This window comes from Chinchilla lanigera, unplaced genomic scaffold (genome assembly GCF_000276665.1).
Source record: "Chinchilla lanigera isolate Chin_1 unplaced genomic scaffold, ChiLan1.0 scaffold00166, whole genome shotgun sequence".
Classification (NCBI taxonomy): Eukaryota; Metazoa; Chordata; class Mammalia; order Rodentia; family Chinchillidae; genus Chinchilla; species Chinchilla lanigera.
The window spans coordinates 1,283,250-1,295,493 of record NW_004955567.1 but is presented as its reverse complement, the minus strand read 5'-3'; the positions used below and the strand labels follow the sequence as shown (position 1 = coordinate 1,295,493).

Sequence of the window (12,244 nt, the reverse complement as noted above, 5' to 3'; positions counted from 1 at the left end):
TAAATAAAATAAGGAAAGCTTCAGCCAGCCTGACTGAAAGAAGGGATGAAAAGACTCATCAAGACAATGAGAAATAAAAAGGCAAAGTCACTGTGGACACAGCCAAAATGCAGGTCATTAGTAACTACGGTGGAAGTTGTACTCCAACAAAATGGAGAATGTGAAGAAATGGACAGAGTCCAAAACACATTTGAGTTCTCAAATTTGAATCCAGAAGACATAAGAATGCTGAACAATTCTATAAGAAGGAATGGAACTGTGGCAGAATAACAGACTACCAACTAAGCCAAGCTCATGACCTGATGGATACAATGCTGAATCCCACAAGACCTTCATGGAGGTCATGACACCAATATCCCTCAAATGCTTTAATGAAATTGAAAAAGGAGGAGTACTTTCAAATTGATCCCTTTAAGCCATCATTAATCTTATTCTAAAAAAAGAATACAAGGATCCAACTAAAAAAGAAAACTGTAGTCCAGTCACGTTCATGAACATAGACATGAAAATCCTCCCTAAGATATTGGCAAATAGAAGTCAACAAATCACAGTGTATGATCATCAGCATCATACATTGTGACCAAGTAGGTTTTATCCCAAGGATGCAAGGATGGTTCAACATATGCAAATCAACAAATTGAGCATTCCACATAGAAAGCAGCAAAGACAAAATCCACATGCTCATAACAATAGATGCAGAAAAGGCTTTTCATGAAATCCACCACCCATTCACAATCAAAACCCTGAAGAAAGTAGGTATAGAAGGACTTTTCCTCAATCTAATGATAGCCATTTATGACAAACCACTGGCCAAAACCATATCCAATGGAGTGAAGCTGGAAGCTTCCCCTCTAAAATTCGGAACAGGAGAAGAATATCTACTCTCACTACTTCTGTTAAATACAGTACTTGAAAGGTTAGCTAGTGATGAGGCAAGGACAAAATAAAAATGATTTGTATAAAAAGGAAGAATGCAAATTATCACTATTTGTAGATGATGTGACAAATTTTCACCAAAAGCCTTTAGAATTAACAACCAAATTCAACAGCGTAGCATGACACAATATCTGCACACATAAGACAATAACATTTCTTTATACCAATAATAAGCACACCAAAGAAGAAATAAAAATATATATGTATTTCCACTAGTATAAAAAAAATTATATAGGAATTAACCTAACCAAGAAGAGAAAAGAGCTCTAAGACAAAATCACAGAACCCTGAAAAAAGAGATAGAAAAGGATGTCCAAAAATGGACTTTCCTGGATAGGCAGAACCAATATTGACAAAATGCCCATACTCCCAAAACTGTCATGGTGATTTAGTGTTATCTCAATCAAAATACTGGTAGAACTTTTCATAGAACTAGGAAACAATCCCCAAATTCACTTGAAAAAATAGTGGTTGTTATGGTTTGTGTCTGGATGGCCCCTCAAAGCCTCGTGCATTCATGGGGCGAGCTTCTAGAGTTTATGATTGACTCATGGTCCAGTGTTGGGATTATGGGTGTGAGTGCTAAACCTGCACTAGTCTGCGTAGTTTGTATACACTGTAAGGGAGGAAAAGAGGCATGCCTCCCCCCTCCCCTTTTGGCTCTTGCTGCTTTTGCTGTCTTCCACTGCCGTGAATGGTTGCCCTCTGCCATGTGCCACTCTGCCTTGGAGCCAACTGAGTATGGACTAAAACATCCACAAAGTGTGAACAAAATAAACCTTTCCTTCCTTAATTCTGGGGGTCAGGTATTTTGCCTCAGCAATGAAAGAAAAGTAGCCAAGACACTGGCCCAGAATAGCAAATACAATGCTAGGAGCAAAAGGCATCACCACCTCAGATTTCAATTCTACTCCAAAGTTACAATGGTTTTTAAAAAGGCTGACACAAAATGAGCATGTGGATCAATGGACCAGACTAGAAGATGCAGAAACAACCCAGACACATTCTGCCACCTGGTCTCTGATAAATAGGCCATAAACACACAATGGAGAAAAGACGTCCTCTTTAGCAAATGGGGCTAGGAGAACTGGCTACATATGCAGAGGGGTGGAATGTTATGGTTTGTGTCTGTGTGTCCCCTCAAAGCCTCATGCGGTCATGGGGCAGGCTTTTAGAGTTTGATTGATTGTGGGTGTGAGAGCTACACCCGCCCCGGGGTAGATAGTTTGCATATATAAAGGAGAGGAACAGGCTGCTTGCCACCATTCCTCCCTTTCAGTGGTTGTTGTTTTTGCTGTGTTCTGCCACCATGAGCTGTAGCTCTCTGCCATGTGCCACTCTGCCTTGTCACCTGCCAAGTATGGACTAAAACCTCTACAAACTGTAAGCGAAATAAACCTTTCCTTCCTTAATTTTGGGCGTCAGGTATTTTGTCCCAGCAACGAGAGAAAAGTAACCAAGACAGACATCCTCTTTAGCAAATGGGGCTGGGAGAACTGGCTACATATGCAGAGGAGGGCAGCCAGAGCCACGTCTCTCAGTGTGTACTAAACTGAAATCAAAATAGTTTTAAAATCTAAATAGTAAAACAGAAACACTTAGCCTGCTACAAGAACACGTAGGCAAAACTATAGTCATGGGTGCAGGCAAAAATCTTCTGAACTGCCCAAGATATAACTTTCAGAACCAACAAACTGGAGTGTATGAAATCCAAAAGCTTTGGAAAGCAAAGGAAACAACCCACAGCCTGAAGAGGCAATATTAAAAAAGGAACATTTTTTACCAGCTACACCTGAGAGAAAGGACTAAGGTTTAGAATGCATAAAGAGCACAGAATTAGCTCCCAAATGAAAGACCCACTCAAAAATGGGCAACTGAAATGAACAGACAATTCTCAGTAGAAGCAGTAGAAAGACCAATAAATACTTGAGAAAATATTCAACAACCCTGGCCATCAGAAAAATGAAAATTAAGCAACACTGAGATTTCATCTTACTGCAAAAAGAATGGTACACATCAGGAAATCAAGTACTGACAAAAAATGCTGGACTGGGGATATACCTCAGCAGAACAGCACCTGCCTGGCAAGTGCAAGGTCCTGAGTTCAATTCCTGCTACCAAAAACAAAAAAACAAAACAAAACAAAACAAAAAATTCTGTCAAGAGTATAATAAAAGGGAACCTCCTACATTGTTGGGAGGAATGTAAACTACTAAATAGATAAACTAGTAAATAAATAAATATAAATATTCTTCAAAAAAACTAAAAACAGAAATTTCATTTATTCAGGTACTCCCATTCTAAGCATCTCCCCAAATTATTTAAAGATATATTACATGCATACCAGTAGTTACAGCAACACTTGTCCTAATAACTAAACCTTGGAAGGGCCTTATATGTCCATCACCAGATAAATGGATGAAGAAAAGGTGGAAGCCAGGAGTGATGGCACATGCCTTTAATTCCAGCACTTAGGAGGCTGAGGCAAGAGAATCACTACCAATTCGAGGGCAGCCTGGGCTACCTATTGAGTTCAAGGCCATTTTAAGCTATGTAGAACCCTGTCTCCAAACACAAACAAACAAACAAAAAACAAGAAAAATGGTAATTATGTGCAGTGAAATAATATTCTTCTATTAAGAAGGATGAATTTGAAACATTGGTAGGAAAATGGATGCACCTTGAAAACATAAGGCTAAATAAAATAAACCAGTCACACAAGCTGGAATCTCACATGGTTTCTCTCATATAAGGAAGCCAAAGTACAAATAACGAGCAAAAAGAAAGAAAGAAAATGTGGCATTTATATACTATGGAGTATTACTTTGGTATAACAAAGCAAATTTGGTTTATTTTTAGGAAAATGGGTGAACCTTGACATCAGAATTTTCAGAGAAATAAATCTATACAAAATTTAAACATTGCATGAAGCAAAGAAATAAAATTATCAAAAGTTTAAAATGAAATAAAGAAGAAACACAAAGTATAAATAAATTAAAGAGCAAAATAAAAGATAGACCATAACAAAGGTGATAGGTGTTTGGTAAAAGGGAAGAGACCAAGAGATGGAGAAAGGACGGGGGTGCGGAAAGGGATGAGACGTGACTCAGCTGTATTACGTGTGTGCTCCAGCGCCGCACACTGAATGCCATTACTATGCACTGGAATCACCTAGCAATAAAGAAGAAAACAAACACAGGTTAAGTCTACACAGGCAAGAAGTTGTTTTTGGTACATATGCTTTACTTCATGTCAGCGTAGATACCTTTCTCTTGTAATCACATCTAAGTCACTTCCATTTGTTATTGATAAGATTTGTATCTCAATATACGATGAATGTAAATTTTTAGATTTCCTACCTAGTGTTCTTGCTTAACATATGTATATAGTTACAACATATACAGAAGTTGTATAGATACATCTGTAATTATATACACTATTTTGTATGTCTATATGTACATACACTGATAACTGTAAATGTTTAGATAAATTTTTAATGCTGTTCAAGCAAACACTTTGTTTACTATTGGCTATTCTACACAGATTACACTTCTAAAAATAGAAACACAGGGCGCTTCCGCTTTCTGGAAAGACTTCCAACCAGGAGCATTTTTCTCTTCTCTTATTTCGTTTCTCCTTTAACCTCCTTTCTGTCTGCAACTTCATCCTTCAGCTCCTCAAGACAATGGGCTCAGTTTGCACAGTGACTGCTGTTTCCAATTGAAGTTCCCTCCAAGACAGGAAGGGGTGCACAGGCCTCAAAGATGCAGAGCTCTGGAAACTATCTTGTCAGCTAACAATCTCCAGACGGAAGTTGTTTATGATGCTGAACTTTTTCAGGTTTATGTTTGTGAGATTTTGTATTATTGTGCTATGGCTGTTATGCAAATCTAAGCACTATACAATCTAAGGAGAGTCCATCTAATGATGAGGAAATAATAACCAGTGACAGATGTCTGCAAACAAGTACATTCTCCATGAAAGTCTGTTTACTAAAAGGTAGGAAATCTCGATAAAAGTTTTTGTGACCTTTAATATTTAATAACTAGACAAAGCTAGCCAACTGGTAAAGTGAAGATTTCAACATATTTCAGAGATAAGAGCAAAACCCTGATGTTTCTAGTATAATAATGTCATCATAATTGTTCTACCAAAATGCTGTTTAAAATGCTATTAACATTTAATTTCAAATTTTCCCTATAAAGCTTTATAATGGTTATCTGCTAACATTGCACAGGACTTTGTCTTCTGAAAGATTGTTGTGCTGATAAAAGAAATCACAGTTCTCCGCCATACTTTTACTTCATAGTGCTCAGTACTCAGAATAGATTATAATGGCTGAACCTACCTCTTGCACTTCAGTACTAGTGCACCTCCTGGCCGTTCAACCACTGAGGCTGGGGGACCAAAGCTGAACAAACACAAGTGGGCCAAGGGAACGTCCAGTAATGTAGCCCTTGGTCTTTAAGGTCAGCCAGGACCCAGGCATAATCAGACAGGTCCAGTGAGTCACCCAACCTCCCAAGCAGGAGCCTGTTGGACTTTAGAGGACAGGAGCTAACCATGGTACCTTATGGTAAAAGGAGGGTCATAAGAGAGGGAAAGTAGCCCAGGCTTCCAAGAGAAGCCACATGGGCAGATCATGGCCATCCTGACAGATGACACTGGACAGTGAAATGCTATAGGAGAGTTAATGAGCTCTTCACATGGCTCCAAAGTAATCCTTAAGGAGCCTTTATTGACCTTGAGACAGATGAATAGATAGATAGATGATGGATAGATAGATGATAGATAGATAAATAGATACATAGATGGATAGATAGATAGATGATAGATAGATGGATGGATAGATAGATAGATAGAGCAAACAGTATTACTTAACACAAGTCTTAGTGTGACTTGGTTTTAAGCACCCAGCAGAAAAGTATAATACAGAAGCTATACAGAGTAAGAGTATTAGTAGACAAATTAGGCTGCAAACTACACCAGCCCAGCTGGCAGTCTCCAGTTACAACTGTCTATACCTGTCACTCCTCACCACAGTATCTGTGGCACTCTGTGCACAATTCACAGTTTAGTACGCAGTCTCCCTGGTCTCTCATACCTGGAGCATCAGTGCTCTGAGGCAGACATGATTCCTATGATCCTCTCTGAGCCAAGTGTCCTCCAAGGATCCAGGGCACAGGACGTTTCAAAAATACATGCCGGGGGAATTACGCTACTCTCCAGGCACTGTAATTAGGGGAGTGTTGCTCACCATGCTGTGGTGACTCCTGCAGCCCTTCTCCTCCTCAGGTACAACACAGGCCACTGGGCGGGCCAAGCGTCTGTAGCCCCAGCCAAGCCCTCAGCCCTGGAGGGAGCACATCAGGGAACAGCAGGAGCAGCCACTTTCCCTGGATGTGCGCACCCCCGCCTGTCACTGTCACCCAACACAGTGAGCATTGTGATGGCAAAGCACACACAGAAAGAAAAGGCCTACACGTGGGGCACGGTGTGCCACTGCCTATGTGCACAGGGCCGCACTCTCCTCAACGGCAGCCCAGGCCTGGGGCAGTGAAGCTCAGTGTAGCTGTCAGCCCACAGGACAGTGTGTGAACAGCTGGGGTGACTTCCTCTGGAGCAGGTGGTGGGAGTCATCCTTCACGTCCATAGAAAAGGAAAGGAAAACCATTAAAATGGGAAATGGGAACTGGAGCGCAGGAAGAAGCGCACATTTATTTCAGCTGCTGGGTCAGTCAATGTGCTGTTACTGTAGCAAATTATTCAAGACAGCAACGTAGAAACAGGAAACACTGATGCAGGGAGAGGTCCCTCCACCTCCTGTTCCTGCACCATGAGCCATCACTCGCTGGGTCTCCATGGAAGGTCTCCCTCTCAGAATGCAGCCGTGTGCACCTCTAGACCAGAAGGTATCTCTGGAGTCTGGGAAACTGTCCTAAGTAAACCCTCCTTTAAAGATGGCCCAAAGTGACACTCCAGGGAGGGTCTCAGAAAGTGAGTGTCTTCAAGTGGAGGTGTGGACAGGACCCGGGCAGGAGAATCTTTCTCTGGTCCTTGATGTTCTCATCTGTAGACTGCCTGGGTGGGGACGGCAGTGCCATGTCGCGGGACTGTGAGAGTTTGAGGTGATGAATGCAAACCCCACCCAGGACAGGGCAGGGTCAGCATTTAAGTGAATCAGTTCCTGATTCAGACATCACTTCTGCCCAAGGTCCAGGAAGGAACCTGAATATTCTGACGTGGGTCTTGCAGGCCTTGTTCATCGTGCTCGCACTCCTTGTGCTCTTGCAACTCCACCGTCATGGCCGATGCAGGAAGGCAAGTGAGGAGGGAGAGGACGGCCTGGGCTCGCCCCAGGGAGGGGTCAGCAGCTGTGCTTAGGGCCCCGCAAGCCAGAGGAGTCTGAGTCTGACACCAACCAGCAGGAGCCACTGCAGATGCAGCGAGGGCTCCATGCAGGTGTCACAGGGCGGCCTCCTTCTTGTCCCCAGGACCCAGCTCTGCTGCCACCTCCCCAGAGGACTCCCACAGACACAAAGACATAAATCATTCTCTCCTCCACCCACAGCCTGTCATCCCAATGCAGTATTTTCTCCAAAGTTCTTCACCACATGGTTTCCTTGCTGAAATGTGTGTCCACTGCCTTCAAGTCCCTTAGCTCCCTGTGCGCTGTCCGGTGCAGTGGGCGTCTCTGATCCCTGCCCCTGACCTTCGTGGAGGTTTCTCCAGTCGGGGCTCAGCGCATCTCTGCTCTCTTCCACCTGCAGCAGGAACCTGCATCTTCCCCGGAGCATCTCCAGGGCGGTGGGGACTGCCACAGTGAGGACGACCTTGCTGTGCCGATGGACATGCTGAGGGAGGGAGGAGACCGATTGGAGGCTGTGAGAAACACCAGCCCGGGGTAACTGTGCACTGGAGGGGAACAGCTTGGGAGGGCTCCAGGTCTATTGGCTACTGTGCCCTGGAATCGATGAGGTGAGGACAAATCAGGAACACTCAGAAGGGGCTCTCCAGCCTGGAGCCCAGCCAGGTTCAGCAATAGGAGAAAACAGCCCGGGTGCCTGCGGATGTCAGTTCCGCTTCCTGTGGGGCTCCTCGTGTGACCTCCGTGTGAAGGGCAGAAACCAATCCCTAGCTGTGAAACTGTGTCAGGCACTGTGGTCTCATCCATCCACACAGTCTCACCTGGAGGTAGGAGACGCCATGACCACCACACTCATGGCCTGCTCTGCATTGGTAAGAATTGAACCTGGGAATGGGAACTGCTAGACTGGAACCCCATAGCCAGGGCCTGGGCCATCAGGAAACCAAGGTGTCAGGAGGATCTGGGAAGCAGAGGACCAGCTCAGGCCCCAGGGCAAACCTCTCAGAGGGAAATCTCTTCCAGGGCTGAATATGGGCCCCAGGACCCAAGTGCAGGCAGGTGAGTGTGTCCCCAGCTATAATGGGTCCCTCCTACACCTGGGGACAAGGGGCCACCCCTGGGCAGTGGGGATGGAGCACAGCAGGTGTGGGCTGGTGCTGGGGAGGTCTGAAATGTCCTGGGGCTGAGGGCTGGGATGTGAGGGGAGGAAGCTCGTGGGACCCAGTTGTGATTTCCCTGCAGGGACCCTCCCCAAACCGAAGCTCTCCGCTGAGCCAGGATCTGTGATACCGCGGGGGGAACATGTGACCCTCTGGTGTGAGGGGCCTCTGGGGGCCCAGGAGTACGGTCTGTACAAAGGGGGAAGCCAAGCGCCCTGGACAAGACAAACATCACTGGAACTCAAGAGCAGGGTCGTGTTCTCCATCCCATCCATGACAGAGCAGCATGCAGGGCGGCATCGCTGTTTCTACCGAACCCCTTCTGGGGAGTCAAAGCCCAGTGATCCCCTGGAGCTGGTGGTGACAGGTGAGAGGACACTCGTAGTCCCAGCCCCAGGCTCTGCCCTCAGGAAGAGGTCTGCTCTCAAGGGTGTCCACTTCTCACAGCCCAGCCCTGGGGACAGTATGGGAGGTGCGAGTCCATTTCCCATGCTGCCTCCTTCTCTCCTAGGAGTCTACAGCAAACCCAGCCTCTCAGCCCTGCCCGGCCCTGAGGTGACCTCAGGAGGGAGCGTCACCCTCCAGTGTGGCTCACAGCTGGGATTTGACAGGTTCGTTCTGACTGAGGAAGGAGGAGACAAGCCCTTCTGGACCCTGGATGCACAGCGAGGCCCCAGTGGGCAGGTCCAGGCCTTGTTCCTTGTGGGTCCTGTGACCCCCAACCACAGGTGGGAATTCAGATGCTACGGCTGTTACTGGAACCAACCCCAGGTGTGGTCGGAGCCCAGTGACCCCCTGGAGCTCCTGTTTTCAAGTGAGTAAGCCCCATCTTCTTCCTTTACTGATTGAGAACTTGACCCTGAGACCTTGGAAGCACCTAGTCGTGAGATTGGGAGGGGTTGGGGATGTTGAATTCAGTGAGAGGGTGTCGGGGACAATGAGACCAGAGATGTGGGAACCAGGGTAAAACAGGGAAAGTACAAATCAGAAGGCCCAGAAGAGAATTTGTCCACAGGAAGCTCCTTGGGTGTCTTCTGCTTATGACGGATCAACCTAAAAGTCATCTCCATGTGGGAGTCTCTGCATATTCTGAACACACCACCCCCTTTTCATCTGCTTCCTTTCAGGGATCCACCCAAAACCCAAGCTCCAGGCTCAGCCAGGCTCTGTGATACCACGGAGGACTCCTGTGACCCCGTGGTGTGAGGGGACCCTGGAGGCCCAGCGATACCATCTGTACAGAGAGGGCAGCCCGGCATTCTCAGTCACACAGACCTCACCCGAGCCCCGGAACAAGGCCGAGTTCTCCATCCCATCCATGACAGAAGGTGATGCAGGGCGCTATCGCTGTTACTATCGCAGCCCTGCTGGCTGGTCTCAGCACAGTGAGCCCCTGGAGGTGGTGGTGATAGGTGAGGGGACACGCTGAGTCCCAGCCCCAGGCTCTGTTCCCTGGAAGGGGTCTGCTCTCAGGGGCGTCCCCCTCTCATAGCCCAGCCCTGGGAAAATGTGGGAGGTGTGAGTCCATTTCACACGCTGCCTCCTTCTCTCCTAGGAGTCTCCAGCAAACCCAGCCTCTCAGCCCTGCCCAGCCCTGTTGTGACCTCAGGAGGGAACGTCACCCTCCAGTGTGGCTCAAGGCTGGGATATGACAGGTTCGTTCTGACTGAGGAAGGAGGAGACAAGCTCTCCTGGACACTGGACTCACAGCAAGACTCCAATGGGCAGGTCCAGGCCCTGTTCCGTGTGAGCCCCGTGACCCCCAGGCAGAGGTGGACGTTCAGATGCTACGGCTATGACAGGAGGAAACCGCAGGTGTGGTCGGAGCCCAGTGACGTCCTGGAGCTCCTGGTCTCAGGTGAGGAAGTCCTTTCTTTTCCCAATCATATCTGAGTCCTGAAGCAATTGACAGGGGCCGGACTACAGAGGATCCTAGGAGCAGTTTGGGTCAGAACATCTACAGAGCAGGAAACCTCAAAATGACAGTCAGGGAGACCCGCAGGGCAGGAGGGCAGGTACATGGCAAGACCCAGCCCTTCAGCCGGGCTCCTCCTCCCTCCAGGGCTGCCAGGAAGCCCTCCCTCCTGACCCAGCAGGGCCCTGTCCTGGACCCTGGACACAACCTGACCCTCCAGTGTCACTCTGACCTCTGCTATGACAGATTTGCTCTGTCCAAGGAGGGGACAGGTGACCTCCCCATCACCCTGGCCGGCAGCCCCAGGATGGGCTCTCCTAAGCCAACTTTTCCCTGGGCCCGGGCGCCCCACCTATAGGAGCCTCTACACAGAATCTCCTCCAAGTGTGGCCCCTACTGACCCCCTGGGCATCCTGATCACAGGTGAGGAGCCCAGGGCTCAGTCAGGGACCCAGATCCTGCCCAGGCCCTGCTGGGGAGCCCAGGAGGTGATGGCCAGGGTGAGGGTGGGTGTCAGGGAGGGAGAGAGACAGAGAGATGGGGAGGGCAGGAGGGGCAGAGTCAAAGGAAACAAACAGGCAGAGACCGAGGGTCCTCAGAGACAGCCCTGCTGCGGCCTCAGCTCAGAGCAAGCTGGGGCCGCCCTCACCAGCCTCCTTCTCTGCAGGACAGCTCCCGGGCACACCCTCCCTCTCGGTGCAGCCGGGACCCGCGGTGTCCGCAGGAAAGAGTGTGACCCTGCTGTGTCAGTCACAGAACCCAATGGACACTTTCTTTCTCTCCAAGGAGGGGGCATCTGATTCCCTGTTGTGTCTGAGATCAGAATCCCGAGCTCAGGAGTCCCAGGCAGAATTCTCCATGAGAGCTGTGAGCTCAGCCCTCGGGACCTACAGGTGCTGTGGCTCTCACAGACCCTTCCCCCACCTGTTGTCACAGCCCAGGGGACCCCCCCCGGAGCTCACAGTGTCAGGTGAGGTGGCTGTGACCCCAGCATGGCTGAGCTTGGGGTCCCTCTGACCACCTCCCTGGGCAGCCCTGAGCTCGGTGACTGGGGGGGTCTCTGGGAGAACGGGCCAGTACTGGACTCTTCCTAGGCATCTTGTTGCCACCCGTCCTTCCTGTGCAGAAAGTTCCGTGTGCAGAGGCCACCACACAGTGAGAGGAGAGGGCAGAGGTCCATCCTTGGGGTGGCCCAGCCCCGCCGCCCTTGAATCCTCATCCCTAGTATGAGCCCTGTCCCGGCCCTCAGTGCCCAGCCCCACAGCAGGAGTCTCGGGCTCTGTCCCAGTGTGCTGTGTCCAGGCTGCCTGGAGACTCCCAGCCCATCGCAGTCTGGTATCAATCTCAGCTGTGCTGGTGTCCAGGGACAGAGAAGCGGGAAAGGAACCATGATGCCCAGAGGCTGGGAATCCAGGCTGCATGGGTGGTTTCAAAGCTGAGAGAGATGTTGAAGTCCAACCTGGGAGAGGAGCTGCAGCTGAAGGGAGTCCAGCCCCTCACCTCCCCAGCCCTCCTGGGAGGCCCTGAGCATCAGCCCCTCACGCCAGCATCCAGAACCCCAGGGTGGTGAGTGAGGGCGCTGCTGGGAGGGTCTGGGCGGGGCGGGGCGGGGCTGTGGGGCGGGTGCAGCCTCCTCTGGAGACGCTGACTTGGACCAGCCGCTCCTGTGCGGGCCTCAGCTTCTCCAGGGGTAAAAGGGAGGCCTGGGCCCGACCTTCAAGTCCCTCTCCTGCTGAGCTTGCTGTGAGCCCTGGAGAGGCGGCCTCCCAGGGGAGCCTCCAGGATGTGACTCTGCAGCGGTCCTGTCCCGCTGTGCAGGGACGGTGACAGTGGGGAGGGTGCCCGGCAGAGCAGCAGCGTTCAGAT

General features: G+C 49.1%; 1 protein-coding gene across 1 annotated transcript in view; it reads left to right on the top strand.

Annotated features, from left to right (window-relative positions):
• The first annotated feature begins 7,240 nt into the window (after nucleotides 1–7,240).
• Nucleotides 7,241–12,244, top strand: part of LOC102025056 (leukocyte immunoglobulin-like receptor subfamily A member 5) — a 7,831-nt gene continuing 2,827 nt past the window's right edge. Inside the window, exons 1-6 of the mRNA XM_013509227.1 lie at nucleotides 7,241–7,261; nucleotides 7,707–7,820; nucleotides 8,061–8,175; nucleotides 8,327–8,362; nucleotides 8,546–8,830; nucleotides 10,019–10,321. Coding sequence (XP_013364681.1) covers nucleotides 7,241–7,261; nucleotides 7,707–7,820; nucleotides 8,061–8,175; nucleotides 8,327–8,362; nucleotides 8,546–8,830; nucleotides 10,019–10,321 — 874 coding nt within the window. The remainder of the gene's footprint in view (nucleotides 7,262–7,706; nucleotides 7,821–8,060; nucleotides 8,176–8,326; nucleotides 8,363–8,545; nucleotides 8,831–10,018; nucleotides 10,322–12,244) is intronic.